Source organism: Oncorhynchus keta, chromosome 7 (assembly GCF_023373465.1).
Source record: "Oncorhynchus keta strain PuntledgeMale-10-30-2019 chromosome 7, Oket_V2, whole genome shotgun sequence".
Taxonomy (NCBI): Eukaryota; Metazoa; Chordata; class Actinopteri; order Salmoniformes; family Salmonidae; genus Oncorhynchus; species Oncorhynchus keta.
The window spans coordinates 21285796-21301889 of record NC_068427.1 but is presented as its reverse complement, the minus strand read 5'-3'; the positions used below and the strand labels follow the sequence as shown (position 1 = coordinate 21301889).

The window sequence follows — 16094 nt, the reverse complement described above, 5'->3', positions numbered from 1 at the left end:
CTTGGTGGAAATTAATATTTGTGTCATTCTCAAAACTTGGCCACGACTGTAGAGAGAGAGAGAGAGAGAAAGGCCAAGAAAGAGAGATGGAAAGAGGGAGAGATAGGGAGGGGTTGTCCAGACAGAGTGAATCCCAAATCACTCCCTTCCCCTCGCCCCTCCATTTGCACGTTCACGCACACCTCTGCCATATGCACAATTGCCACTCTGAAGTCACCCTCTGCGTTTTGTCAGCAACACGTAGGGGCGAGGAGGGGTGATTGGGATTCACCGTCAACTGTCTTGGTTTGACCACCAGACAACAGAAAGACAAAGAAAACAGTTATGAGCTGAACATAACAGTATGCCAGTGGAAGGGAGGACACTAGCAGGTGACTGTGGTGAGTGATTTTTATGATTTCCCATTGTAGCCAATTCAGATTCAGTAATTCCGTTACAGATTTTTTGGTTACCAATTTTGTAATGGAATTCCAAGTTTTAATCACTTAATAATTAGTAAACAAAATTGACATCAGTAAAATCAAAATAACTAATTGGTAGGTCTACCATTAATTGTTACTTCTATTAACTTGTATTGTCCTCCCTCATGAGGGAGAGATGTTAGAAAATATCTTACACCTAAGTGGAGTTATGGTAACAGAATTACAAGGCACAATGCAATGTTTCATAAACTTATAGAAGGCATTTGCACTGGTGAAAGACAATGCTGCGAACATGAAGGCTGCTTGGTCTAAAGTGGAGGAGTCCTACCCTCACATCACACCCATTGGCTGTGCTGCTCATGCATTAAGCTGCTCCTCAAGGATATCATGGCACTGAAAACAGTGGATACGCTCCGCCCAGCAACACCCGTTGGGGTGGTGTTGTCATCATGTTTGACAGTCTCCTGGAGGGGAAAGATTCTCTCCAAGAAATGGCCATATCAGTCTGCCGATATGGACAGCCCCATCAAGAGGATCCTCCAGGATGATATATTTTGGGAGAGAGTGGTAAACAGCTTGAAACTCCTGAAACCTATAGCAGTAGCCATTGCAAGGATTGAGGGAGACAATGACATCCTGTCTGATGTTCAGACTCTGCTTGTAGATGTAAGAGAAGAAATCTGTACTGCCCTGGCCACTTCACTGTTGCTCCAAGCAGAGGAAACTGCAGTTCTGAAATACATCAAAGAGCATGAAGACTTCTGACTGAAGCCCATACACGCCACAGCGTACATGTTGGACCCCAAGTATGCTAGCAAGAGCATCCTGTCTGGGTCAGAGATCAACAAGGCCTATGGTTTCATCACTCACTACAGTGTCTCGCCACCTTGGCCTGGATGAGGGCAAGGTTCTTGGCAGTCTGGAGAAGTACACATCCAAGCAAGGGATTTGGGATGGAGATGCAATATGGCAGTCGTGCCAACACAACTCATCAGCCACCAGGTGGAAGGGACTTTGTGGATCTGAGGCTCTTTCCCCTGTTGCCTCCATCATCCTCCAAATCCCACCATCATCAGCCGCCGCTTTTTGAGCCTGACAACAAGCCATCCTCAACAAGGTTGGAAAGTGACAGTGAAGATGAGGCCTCAGTCTGATGTTCAAGAGGTGGACATTGAGGAGGTCCAGAGAGAAGACATTGAAGCCTGAGAGGAAGACCACCAAAGCTTTAATTTATAGACTATCATTTTACAGATCTATGTTGAAAATGTTTTGGGGAGATGCGATGGATCATTGGGGATCATTCAATATTGCCTTTCTTTTGTTGTTCAGTGAAATCATCCCATGTGAAGAGTCAACTCATTTAATTAAAGTTCAATTCATAACTAAATTGTATTTTTGATTTCTATTGGAAGGATTTCATCCTTTGCAATTATGTCTACTTATGATAAGTTAAAAGGTTTATGTTTCCGACTCCATATGATATAGTAAATATATCCAATGCAAAAAACATCTACATTTAAAAATGGTATTAATATTCATTTGCATATATTTCCCATATATTCCCGTTAATTCCCATATATTTCCACCTCTGAATATTCCCCAAAATGTGCAACCCTATTTCTGGTACCTTTTAAAACTTTTTCCTGGTCGATGTTTCCTAAGACCCCTTTTCCATCTGTTTAGACTCTTAGCTTTCATTTGACACCCAATTTGATATGCTCCTATAAAAATCATGTTGGTGCTCATGGGTCCTTTTACATGGAAATGCCCAAAACTACAGTGGCAGGGAGCCAAGTCGTTAAGAGCATTGGGCCAGTAACCGAAAGTTCACTGGTTTTGAATCCCCGAGCCAACCTCGTGAAAAACATCTGATGATGCGGCCTTGAGCAAGGCACTTAACCCTGATTACTCCTGTAAGTTGCTCTTGTAACGGCGTTCTTCGTTTGTAGAAAGAGAGTCGGACCGAAATGGTGGTTACTCATGTCTTTAATGAAGAAAAACGGAACGATACATGAAATAACTAATAAATACAAAAACAACAAACGGAACGTGAAACCTATTACAGCCTATCTGGTGAACACTACACAGAGACAGGAACAATCACCCACGAAATACAAAGCGAAACCCAGGCTACCTAAATACGGTTCCCAATCAGAGACAACGAGAATCACCTGACTCTGATTGAGAACCGCCTCAGGCAGCCAACCTATGCTACACCCCTACTCAGCCGCAATCCCAATACCTACAAAACCCCCAATACGAAACACAGCATTAAACCCATGTCACACCCTGGCCTGACCAAATATATAACGAAAACACAAAACACTATGACCAAGGCGTGACAGCTCTGGGTAAGAGCATCTGCTACATGACAATAATGTAAAACATCAATAAGTTAACAAGACATAGTAAACAACTAGCCGTACAGTCTCTAGTTGACCTTTAAATCTTCTTAGGGCTGCAATCCCATTAACGGGATTGATATGACAACAGCATATGAAAGACCAGAGCGCCAAATTCAAACAACAGAAATCTCATAATTAAAATTCCTCAAACATTCATGTATCTTATAGCATTTTAAAGGTAATTTTGTTGTTAATCCTACCAAAGTGTCCGATTTCAAATAGGATTGTTAGGTCACCGTTCATGTTACACAATACATATATGTTTTGTTTGATAAAGTGCATATTTATATAAAACAATCTCAGTATACATTGGCGCGTTGTTCACAAGTTCACAAATATCCGGTGATTGTGCAGAGAGCCACATCTATTTACAGAAATACTCATTATAAATGTTAATGACAATACAACTGTTGTACATGGAATTAGAGATAAACTTCTCCTTAATGCAACCGCTGTGTCAGATTTCTTTTTTTTTTACGGAAAAAGCAAACCATGCAATAATCTGAGTACAGCTTTCAGACAACAAAGCAGCCAAAAAGATATCCACCATTTTGGGTAGTCAACATTAGTCATAAATAGCATTATACATATTCATTATAGATCTTCATCAGAATGCACTCCCAGGAATCCCAGTTCCACATTAAATGTTTGATTTAGTTCGATAATGTCCATCATTTATGTCCAAAGAGCTACTTTTGTTAGCACGTTTGGTAAACAAATCCATAGTCATGAAGCGCGTTCCCTAGTTGCAGACGAAATGTCAAAAAGTTTGTAGAAACATGTCAAACGATGTATGGAATCAATCTTTAGGATGTTTTTAACATAAAACTTCAATAATATTCCAACCGGAGAATTCCTTTGTGTTCAGAAAGGCAAAGGAACGGGAGATACCTCTCATGTGAAATGCACGTGACCAGCGCATGACTGCTGGCAGACCTCTGACTCATTCCTCTCTCTCATTCTGTCCTACTTCACAATACAATCCTCAAAGAAGTTTCTAAAGACGATTGACATCTAGTGGAAGCCTTAGGAAGTGCAACATAACCAATATCCCACTGTGTATTCAATAGGTGATGGGCTGAAAATCGACCAACCTCAGATTTCCCACTTCCTGTTTGGATTTCTTCTCAGGTTTTGCCTGCCATATGAGTTCTGTATACTCACAGACATCATTCAAACAGTTTTACATTTACATTTACATTTAAGTCATTTTAGAAACTTCAGAGTGTTTTCTATCCAAAATGAATAATAATATGCATATATTAGCAACTGGGACTGAGGAGCAGGCAGTTTACTCTGGGCACCTCTGGGCACCTTTCATCCAAGCTACTCAATACTGCCCCTGCAGCCATAAGAAGTTATTAACACCTACCTAGAGTGTATACCTGTAGCCTAGGAGAACAAGCTAAGAGAAGAATGGATGGATGGATCACCACTTCAACTTCATGTTGCCATGGTGATATAAAACTGAAGAGAGGGAGAGGGGGCAGGGTGAGGGATGAAGTGAGGGATGAGAGGTGAGCTCTGTGACCTCCTCTCACTAGTGAATCTTATTTCCCCTGACATCACACCCAGCAGGGCATCAGTCAAGCTGCCGTCCACACACACACTCTACAAAACAAAGATAGACACCCAGTGTAGGCAGGTTTTAATGGAGGTTGCACTGTATGTTCAGAGAGCCTGAGAGGTCAGCCTCCTATCACTGTTCCCTTCTCTCATTAGGACCATATCTAGTAGAGGTCGACCGATTATGATTTTTCAACGCCGATACCGATACCGATTATTGGAGGACCAAAAAAGCCGCTGCCGATTTTTATTTATTTATTTGTAATAATGACAATTACAAGAATACTGAATGAACACTTATTTTAACTTAATATAATACATCAATAAAAATCTATTTAGCCTCAAATAAATAATGAAACATATTCAATTTGGTTTAAATAATGCAAAAACAAAGTGTTGGAAAAGTAAAAGTGCTAACGTTTGAGTTCCTTGCTCAGAACATGAGAACATATGAAAGTTGGTGGTTCCTTTTAACATGAGACTTCAATATTCCAATGTAAGAGGTTTTTGGTTGTAGTTAATATAGTATTTATAGGAATATTTATCTCTATACCATTTTTATTTCATATACCTTTGACTATTGGATGTTCTTATAGGCACTTTAGTATTGTCAGTGTAACAGTATAGCTTCCGTCCCGCTCCTTGCTCCTACCTGGGCTCGAACCAGGAACACATTGACAACAGCCACACTCGAAGCAGCGTTACCAACCGCTCCACAAAAGCCGCGGCCCTTGCAGAGCAACGGGAATAACTACTCCAAGTCTCAGAGCGAGTGACGTTTGAAACACTATTAGCGCGCACCCCGCTAACTAGCTAGCCATTTCACATCGGTTACACCAGCCATTAGGCTTGAAGTCAAAAACAGCGCTGTGCTTGCGAAGAGCTGCTGGCAAAATGCACAACAAGTGCTGTTTGAATGAATGCTTACGAGCCTGCTGCTGCCTACCATCGCTCAGTCAGACTGCTCTATCAAATCATAGACTTAATTATAACATAGCACACAGAAATACAAACCTTAGGTCATTAATATGGTGAAATACGGAAACTATCATTTCGAAAACAATTTTTTTTTTCTTTCAGTGAAACACGGAACCATTCCATATTTCATCTAACGGGTGGCATCCCTAAGTCTAAATATTGCTGTTACATTGCACAACCTTCAATGTTATGTCATAATTACGTAAAATTCTGCCGAATTTGTTCGCAATGAGCCAGGCTGCCCAAACTCAAATCAAATCAAATTTTATTTGTCACATACACATGGTTAGCAGATGTTAATGCGAGTGTAGCGAAATGCTTGTGCTTCTAGTTCCGACAATGCAGTAATAACCAACAAGTAATCTAACTAACAATTCCAAAACTACTGTCTTATACACAGTGTAAGGGGATAAAGAATATGTACATAAAGATATATGAATGAGTGATGGTACAGAGCAGCATAGGCAAGATACAGTAGATGGTATCGACTACAGTATATACATATGAGATGAGTATGTAAACAAAGTGGCATAGTTAAAGTGACTAATGATACATGTATTACATAAGGATGCAGTAGATGATATAGAGTACAGTATATACGTATGCATATGAGATGAATAATGTAGGGTATGTAAACATTATATTAGGTAGCATTGTTTAAAGTGGCTAGTGATATATTCTACATAATTTCCCATCAATTCCCATTATTAAAGTAGCTGGAGTTGAGTCAGTGTCAGTGAGTTGGCAGCAGCCACTCAATGTTAGTGGTGGCTGTTTAACAGTCTGAAGGCCTTGAGATAGAAGCTGTTTTTCAGTCTCTCGGTCCCAGCTTTGATGCACCTGTACTGACCTCGCCTTCTGGATGATAGCGGGGTGAACAGGCAGTGGCTTGGGTGGTTGTTGTCCTTGATGATTTTTATGGCCTTCCTGTAACATCGGGTGGTGTAGGTGTCCTGGAGGGCAGGTAGTTTGCCCCCGGTGATGCATTGTGCAGACCTCACTACCCTCTGGAGAGCCTTACTGTTGTGGGCGGAGCAGTTGCCGTACCAGGCGGCGATACAGCCCGCCAGGATGCTCTCGATTGTGCATCTGTAGAAGTTTGTGAGTGCTTTTGGTGACAAGCCGAATTTCTTCAGCCTCCTGAGGTTGAAGAGGCGCTGCTGCGCCTTCTTCACGATGCTGTCTGTGTGAGTGGACCAATTCAGTTTGCCTATACCCTGACTCTGCGTGCAATGAACGCAAGAGAAGTGACACAATTTCACCTGGTCAATATTGCCTGCTAACCTGGATTTCGTTTTAGCTAAATATGCAGGTTTAAAAATATATACTTCTGTGTATTGATTTTAAAAAGGCATTGGTGTTAATAATGGTTAGGTACAGTCGTCCAACGATTGTGCTTTTTTTCGCAAATGCGCTTTTGTTAAATCATCCCCCAGCATTGCATTGATTATATGCAATGCAGGACACGCTAGATAAACTAGTAATATCATCAACCATTTGTAGTTATAACTAGTGATTATGATTGATTGATTGTTTTTTATAAGCTAAGTTTAATGCTAGCTAGCAACTTACCTTGGCTTCTACTGCATTCGCGTAACAGGCAGGCTCCTCGTGGAGTGCAATGTAATCAGGTGGTTAGTGCGTTAGACTAGTTAACTGTAAGGTTCCAAGATTGGATCCACCGTGCTGACAAGTTGAAAATCTGTCGTTCTGCCCCTGAACAAGGTAGTTAACCCACCGTTCCTAGGCCGTAATTGAAAATAAGAATGTGTTCTTAACTGACATGCCTCGTTAAATAAAGTTATTTAAAATATATATATACAGTGGGGCAAAAAAGTATTTAGTCAGCCACCAATTGTGCAATCTTCTTCTGGATCATCCAAATGCTATCTAGCAAACTTCAGACAGGCCTGGACATATACTGGCTTAAACAGGGGGACACGTCTGGCACTGCAGGATTTGAGTCCCTGGCAGCGTAGTGTGTTACTGATGGTAGGCTTTGTTACTTTGGTCCCAGCTCTCTGCAGGTCATTCACTAGGTCCCCCCGTGTGGTTCTGGGATTTTTGCTCACCATTCTTGTGATCCTTTTGACCCCACGGGGTGAGATCTTGCGTTTAGCCCCAGATCGAGGGAGATTATCAGTGGTCTTGTATGTCTTCCATTTCCTAATAATTGCTCCCACAGTTGATTTCTTCAAACCAAGCTGCTTACCTATTGCAGATTCAGTCTTCCCAGCCTGGTGTAGGTCTACAATTTTGTTTCTGGTGTCCTTTGACAGCTCTTTGGTCTTGGCCATAGTGGAGTTTGGAGTGTGACTGTTTGAGGTTGTGGACAGGTGTCTTTTATACTGATAACAAGTTCAAACAGGTGCCATTAATATAGGTAACGAGTGGAGGACAGAGGAGCCTCTTAAAGAAGAAGTTACAGGTCTGTGAGAGACAGAAATCTTGCTTGTTTGTAGGTGACCAAATACTCATTTTCCACCATAATTTGCAAATAAATTCATAGAAAATTCTACAATGTGATTTTCTGGATTTATTTTCTCATTTTGTCTGTCATAGTTGAAGTGTACCTATGATGAAAATTACAGGCCTCTCTCATCTTTTTAAGTGGGAGAACTTGCACAATTGGTGGCTGACTAAATACTTTTTTTGCCCCACTGTATATATATATATATATATTTTTTAATCAGCAAAATTGGCGCCCAAAAATACCAATTTCCGATTGTTATGAAAACTTTAAATCGGCCCTAATTAACCGACCATACCGATTAATCGTACAACCTCTAATATCTAGTCTAAACCCTATGCCCTATAGTTCACCGCATAGGCTACTGCATGGCTCTGGTCAGAAGTAGATGCACTATATGATTACTATTTTATCTTTGAACTCTGTAAGAAAATGTCATTTAAAAAAAGGTAGTGTACTGTGTAGGTTATAATTTGAGACAAAGTCAGCGGCCTGCTTCGTATCACGGTTACCCTCTCTCATTAGCGTCCAGCTGCTTCCTTTCTGTGCAGATAGCAGACTGTGTTAATGACAGTGACATTAGTGCTCTTACCGGTAATACTGTAACTCATGGTCATCAACACTCAGCACAGCCATTTCCTGCTCTGCTCCTGTTCAGCCCATTGATTATACATCAAATTGATGTAATTTTCTGTGTGACTTTCCTTCCTGATATCTGCCTCTCTCTCACACACACAAAAGGGTGACTGCACTTCCTGATTTGGCCTTGTTTTAAGGATTGCTCATTAAGAAATGCTAGGGTCCATGACTGAAGCTAAACACAAGAGTTGTCTTCCTTCTGTGGCTCAGTTGGTAGAGCATGGCGCTTGTAACGCCAGGGTAGTGGGTTCAATTCCCGGGACCACCCATACGTAGAATGTATGCACACATGACTGTAAGTCGCTTTGGATAAAAGCGTCAGCTAAATGGCATATATATATATATATATTGTCTTGGGTGTGTTATGTTTGTATATTGTACCCCGACAAGTACAGTTGTTTGTCCCTCCTGAGTCACCTTAGCAACAACACAGTAAAATAATCTGAATTAATGTAATACAAATCAAGAAATCTGTAATAGATTTAGACGTTTATGCTGAGGTCTTAGTGTTGCAATTCTAAATCCAGCTAAGATGTTTGGTGTAGTATTATCTCAAGTAAAAAAATGTGGATGAAAAACTATTCAGTGCACTGCATATAGTCTACTGAGTCAGGAAAGTCTGGCTGCGTGCTCAGGACTGATTCCTGAGAACAATAACATGTCTAAAACGTCATCATCTGCAAGCTGTCAAACTATAAAAAATAAATCACAAGCTACACACTGTTTATCAGTGCCCAAAATCACTTGTTAGCTAGCTAATTTCCAACTCTGTGTTTGTCAGTGAAGCTAGCAAGTAGTAGCTAGCAAGCACATTGAGCAGCCAGGCTGCAGTCATCTTATCAAGTCACCGGCGAGTGGCAACGTGTGTGCTTCAGTGCTGTTAAGATTTTGACAACTTTCTCACTATCTAGTGTGCATCTGTCTGGCAGTGTTTCATAAGGAATCATGCTACAAAACAGGTCACGGTGGGGCATGAGTTGCTCGCGAATGGGTTTTTGAATACTGACAAGTAGCAGTTGGGATACAACTGAGTTTTATTTCTTGGTGACCAACTTTTGATTTACTTTCTCAAGAGAGAAACTCATAGGGGGCGAGGGGGTTACAGGTACAAAAACAATCAAAGAAATGTATACAAAGATAATCCATTACAGCCCCCCCTCCTTAGACCCCATCCACCCACCCACATCCTACCTCTCCACCCAGAAACCATGTTTCCCACCTGCCTGGGTGGGGAGGGGGGGGGGACACACACCTCCCACCCCTTCCAATCCCACCCAGCAACCAAGGTTGCTTATCAGCCCCCAATCAGCCCCTGCGCTCCCCCACAACGACCAGAGTGGAAGAAAAAACATACTCTTGGAGCAAAGATAATCATTTTTAAAAAGTGGAAAAATATGTTTTATTTCAATTGAGCCAATCACACTCACTCAAGTATCTGACATAGGCTTTGGAAAAGCACCAGTGAAAAGGCTACCAGTGCGGCAAGTGCCGCTGGTAAGTTTTTGCCAAAACATGGCTAACCTAAACTAAACAGCTGCTCATAGTGAACATGTGTTTGGAGTTACCTTTCTAGCTAATGTTAGAGTTTTCAATTCCTCTTCCAAATAGTGAAAAACTATCAACCAAATCTATTCATTTTAAAATAATGATTACTTCTACTTGCCATTATCATTCACCTAATGATAACACAAGACAAGAAACAAATATTTTTGCTAACGTATGATGGGGTTAGCTGTGTCACCAGTTTTCCTGGGAGGGGGTCCCTGGACAAGAAAAGGTTGCAGAACCCTGTTGTACCAAACCCTCCAGTAAATTGTGACGAACTCACAAAACTCAGTTTTGGACAAAACACTTTGTAGTCAATTTTGACACTAAAATGTTTGTTTCTGACTCATATTGATGCCTCATAGGCCATTTAAAAGCAGAGCAGTTGGCCTTTAATCATGCTCACTCTTTTAGTTGGTCTCTTTGGTAACTGTCTGTTTCCATGTCAAAATTGTGCATGTGTGTGTGTGTATGTGAAGGAGAGCAAGAGAGAGATAAAGATTACCAGAACCCAATGGATTCTCCAATTACCTTGAATGAACTACAGGACAAAATAAAAACCCTCCATCCCAAAAATGACTGTTGTGTTGATGGTATCCTCAATGAAATGATCAAATATACAGACAACAAATTACAATTGGCTATACTAAAAAAAACTAACATCATCTTTAGCTCTGGCATCTTCCCCAATATTTGGAACCAAGGACTGATCACCCCAAACCACAAAAGTTGAGACAAATTTGACCCCAATAACTACCGTGGGATATGCGCCAACAACAACCTTGGGAAAATCCTCTGCATTTTTATTAACAGCAGACTTGTACATTTGATCAGTGAAAACAATGTACTGAGCAAATGTCAAATTGTCTTTTCACCAAATTATCGTACGACAGACCACGTATTCACCCTGCACACCCTAATTGACCAACAAACAAACCAAAACAAAAGCAAAGTCTTCTCATGCTTTGTTGATTTCAAAAAAGCTTAGACTCAATTTGGCATGAGGGTCTGCTATACAAATTGATGGAAAATGGTGTTGGGGAAAAAGCATACGACATTATAAAATCCATGTACACAAACACCAAGTGTGTGGTTAAAATTTGCAAAAAAAACATGTCTTCCCACAGGGCCATATGTCTTCAACATATATATATCAGCGAATTGGTGAGGGCACTAGAACAGTCTGCAGCACCCGGCCTCACCCGACTAGAATCTGAAGTCAAATGTCTACTGATGATCTGGTGCTTCTGTCACCAACCAAGGAGGACCTACAGCAGCACCTAGATCTTCTGCAAAGATTCTCACACCTGGACCTTCTATGCCATCAAAAGGAACATAACATTTGAAGTACCAATTAGGATCTGGCTAAAAATTATTGAATCAGTTCTAGAACCAATTGCCCTTTGTGGTTGTGATGTCTGCTCACCAACCAAGAATTCACAAAACAGGACAAACACCAAATTGAGACCGCATGCAAGATTCTGCAAAAATATCCTCTGTGTATGACGCAAAACACCAAATAATGCACGCAGAGCAGAATTAGGCCGATACCCGCTAATTATCAAAATCCAGAAAAGAGTTGTTAAATTCTACAACCACCTAAAAAGGAAGCGATTCCCAAACCTTCCATAAAAAAGCAATCACCTATACAGAGAGATGAACCTGGAGAAGAGTCCCCTAAGTAAGCTGGTCCTGGGGCTCTGTTCACAAACACAAACAGATCCCACTGAGCCCCAAGACAACAACACAATTAGACCCAACCAAATCACCAAATCATGAGAAAAAAAAGAGAATTACTTGACATATTGGAAAGAATTAACAAAACAAAAAAAACAGAGTAAACTAGAATGCTATTTGGCCCTAAACAGAGAGTACACAGCGGCAGAAATACCTGACCACTGTGACTGACCCAAACTGACTCACAGTTTGACCCAAAAACACTCACAAACTTTTACAGATGCACAATCGAGAGCATCCTGTCGGGCTGTATCACCGCCTGGTACGGCAATTGCTGCATCCATAACCATAAGGCTCTCCAGAGGGTAGTGAGGTCTGCACAATGCATCACCGGGGGCAAACTACCTGCCCCCCAGGACACCTACACTATCCGATGTCACAGGAAGGCCAAAAAGATCATAGAGGACCACAACCACCCGAGCCACTGCCTGTTCACCCCGCTATCATCCAGAAGGCGAGGTCAGTACAGGTGCATGAAAGCGGGGACCGAGAGACTGAAAAACAGCTTCTATCTCAAGGCCATCAGACTGTTAAACAGCCATCACTAACATTGAGTGGCTGCTGCCAACATACTGACTCAACTCTAGCCACTTTAATAATGGAAAAATTGATGTAATAAATGTATCACTAGTCACTTTAAACAATGCCGCTTTATATAATATTTACATACCCTACATTACTCATCTCATATGTATATACTGTACTCTATACCATCTACTGCATCTTGCCTATGCCGTTCGGCCAACACTCATTCATATATTTTTATGTATATATTCTTATTCATTCCTTTACACTTGTGTATATAAGGTAGTTATTGTGAAATTGTTAGGTTAGATTACTTGTTAGATATTACTGCATGGTTGGAACTAGAGGTACAAGCATTTCGCGACACTCGCATTAACATCTGCTAACCATGTGTATGTGACAAATAAAATTTAATTTGACTTAAGGAAAGCTTTGACTACTGTCTGTACAGACTCAGTGAGCATAGCCTTGCTATTGACAAAGGCCACCATAGGCAGACCTGACTCTCAAGAACAAAACGAGGTGGAAACTGAGCTGCACTTCCTAACCTCCTGCCAAATGTATGACCATATTGGAGACACATGTTTCCCTCAGATCCACAAAGAATTCTTAAACAATCCTGATTTTGATCAACTCATATCTATTGGGTGAAATAGCTAAGTGTGCAATCACAGTAGCAGGATTTGTGACCTGTTGCCACAAGAAAAGGGCAACCAGTGAACAAACACCATTGTAAATACAACCCATATGTATATATTTATTTTCCCTTTTGTACTTTAGCCATGTGCTCATCATTACAACACTGTGTATATATACATAATATGACATTTGTAATGTCTTTAGTCTAGTTACTGTTCATTTTGATAGTTTATTTCACTTTTGTATATTGTTTCATTTGTGTTGGCAATGTATATGTTCCCATGCCAATAAAGCCTCTTGAACTGATAAATTACTTGAATGGTTTCTTTCTTGCCCTGCACCAACACACCTGGTTTACATAAAGAGTAAGTTGATTAGACAATTATATCAGGTGTGTTGTTTCTGGCCTCTGGGAAAGAAAACGACCAGCCAAGTTGATCTCAATTCCTCACACTCTTCCAATACATCTGGACCTTTCTGGCACTGCCGAAATTCAGCTCGAAAACAAAGTACCGAAGCCTGGCGGGAGTCCATTTCCACTGCCGTTTTGCTGTGACAAACCTTTGATCACATGTTTTCCGGCCTAAACAACCCACGTCTGTGTTTCAAAAAGTGAACAGTGTTGTGATGTTAGTTAATATGTAACGAATATGTAACAGAACGTTAGCTGCAGATGTTACCGGAATACAATGTAACATTGCGGCGTTGATCGATCCTCTACTTACGTATCTGCTGATGAGATTCCGTAGCACGTTAAAATCCATTATTTTGACAGCTCCCCGTTTGCAATTATTTACTGTCCACTTTCCAGTCTCCTTGGATCTTTACCGACGCTACCCAATGTTCATCTCTATCCACTCATCCATCGCTCACGAGCGCTCTGTCTATCCATCTATATGAGCGCGAGAAAGCAGCGGTCTTTCAGTTGGCTGTTTTGATTTTCATGTCATTTTGGACAGCCATGCAACGGAGTAATGTGATGCAGCTATTCTTGCTGCTTATGCTGCGTTCACGCGTTAGTCGGAACTGGGAAACTCTGACATTTTCGACTTGCAACCTGGTTGAACGTGCACATGTAGAAATACAGCCAGTTAACAAGTTCCGACTAGCACATGAACGCGGCAATCGTTTTCGGGAATGTCCCTTTTTTCACAACGAATAAAAGTTTCCTAAACTGATAATTGAAAATGCTTGAAGAGCTTATTTTCACTGGTTACCCTTTGTGTTTTTTCTTCATCTTTTCCTTACTATAAATATATTTTCATATGTCTTTCCCTCCAGTCCCGCTCTCTTTTTGCTCTGTTATGGTGCACATACGAATAGCTGTTTGCCTCCATACGTCAGAATACTGCGCCTGCGTAGTGCAATTTCTTTCACCCCATGCTGATTTCAATGAAAATGAATCTGTATGCGACATAACGGTTTATTCGAGAGAGGAAGAGGCAATTTACTCCACCCAAAATCTGTTCGCGTGAGATAAGACCTTTTTTGTATGGTCTATCGTGTCGAATTATGTGAGGCTTATGTGATCGAAATAGAAGTTTCGTAATGTTTAGGCTGTTACAAAAAAGTGGATGCACGTGGCATTATTCATTGGTGTCGTTAGGTCTGGGCTCCCAGGGCATTAGCCCCAGGTGTTTTTGATCCATCCCCATACCTTTTGATGGTCAACATTTATTTTATAGATTTTATTTTATTTTATTACATTTCAGTCTGATGAGTTTCCATAACCACACATCACTTGCGCTGTGCAATAATTTAAACAATACAGTATACTGCGCTAGGCAATAGCAGTCACTGCAAGAAGCACCTGGAGTGATGTAGTGCCTGCTGTGATTGGTCGAGATTTTACAACTCAGTGGACCACTCAAGTCCCTTGACCCTTCGACCCCTTACAGTACTTTTGTTTGTCAATGGGCATGTTCAAGTGTATCACTGTTTGGTCACCCACAGCCTTCCAAAATGTGTTGCATTATGTGGATACAATTATTTGATTTGTGCCTAGATGTTGACTGCATGAACTTTACAAAAATCATGTGATTGTTTCACCTTTATTTAACTAGGCAAGTCAGTTAAGAATACATTTGTATTTACAATGACCACCCTCCCCTAAGATGGATAATGTTGGACCAATTGTACGCCTCCCTATGAGACTCCCGATCACAGTTTTGATACAGCCCAGGATTGAACCAGGGTCTGTATTGACACCTCTAACACTGTGATGCAGTGCCTTAGACTGCTGCGCCACTTGGGAGATTAAAGGTCAAGACGTTTTGACTTCAGTCGACTGCAAGTTTCTGCACTTGCTCTGCACCAACTTCATACTGCCATCACCTGCATTGTGGGATGTTCTACTGTCAACCAACCATTAGGGAGGTTTGTTTGACCCACACGAATATGACCAAAGACATTGCTAAAACAGGAACAAACTTTGCCCCATTTCATGTATACAGTGGATATGTAGAAATTAATGTGATATTTGAGGCTCTCTCTCTCACCTTCCTAATATTGAGTTGCACCCTCAATTCATTGGGGCATGGACTCTACGAGGTGTCAAAAGCATTCCACAGGGATTCTGGCCCATGTTGACTCCAGCTTCCCACAGTTGTGTCAAGTTGGCTGGATGTCCTTTGGGTGGAGGACCATTCTTGATACACTCGGGAAACTGTTGAGCTTCATTAAATAGTACCCGCAAAACACCAGTCTCAACATCAACCGTGAAGGGGCGACTCCGGGATTCTGGCCTTCTAGACAGAGTTCCTCTGTCCAGTGTCTGTGTTCTTTTGCCCATTTTAATATTTTATTTTTATTGGCCAGTCTGAGATATGTCTTTTTTTTTGCAACTCTGCCTAGAAGGCCAGCATCCCGGAGTCGTCGCTTCACTGTTGACATTGAGACAGGTGTTTTGCGGGTACTATTTAATGAAGCTGCTAGTTGAGGAATTGTGAGGCGTCTGTTTCTCAAACTAGACACTCTAATGTAGACACTCTAACTAGACACTCTAATGTCCTCTTGCTCAGTTGTGCACCGGGGCTTCCTACTCCTATTTATATTCTGGTTAGAGCCAGTTTGCGCTGTTCTGTAAGGGAGTAGTACACAGCGTTGTATAAGATGTTCAGTTTCTTGGCAATTTCTCGCATGGAATAGCCTTCATTTCTCAGCACAAGA

General features: G+C 41.2%; 1 protein-coding gene across 5 annotated transcripts in view; it reads right to left on the bottom strand.

The window, feature by feature from the left end:
- LOC118371184 (phospholipid-transporting ATPase IH) overlaps positions 1 to 14248 on the bottom strand; it is an 88602-nt gene extending 74354 nt beyond the window's left edge. For 3 of the 5 annotated variants that reach the window (XM_052522215.1, XM_052522217.1, XM_052522220.1), the window contains exon 1: positions 13652 to 14247. In XM_052522215.1, coding sequence (XP_052378175.1) covers positions 13652 to 13690 — 39 coding nt within the window. In that variant the 5' untranslated portion in view covers positions 13691 to 14247. Of the gene's footprint in view, positions 1 to 13651 lie in introns of all 5 variants that reach the window. The other 2 variants (XM_052522219.1, XM_052522218.1) reach the window with 2 other exon arrangements.
- Between the last annotated feature and the right edge of the window lie 1846 nt (positions 14249 to 16094).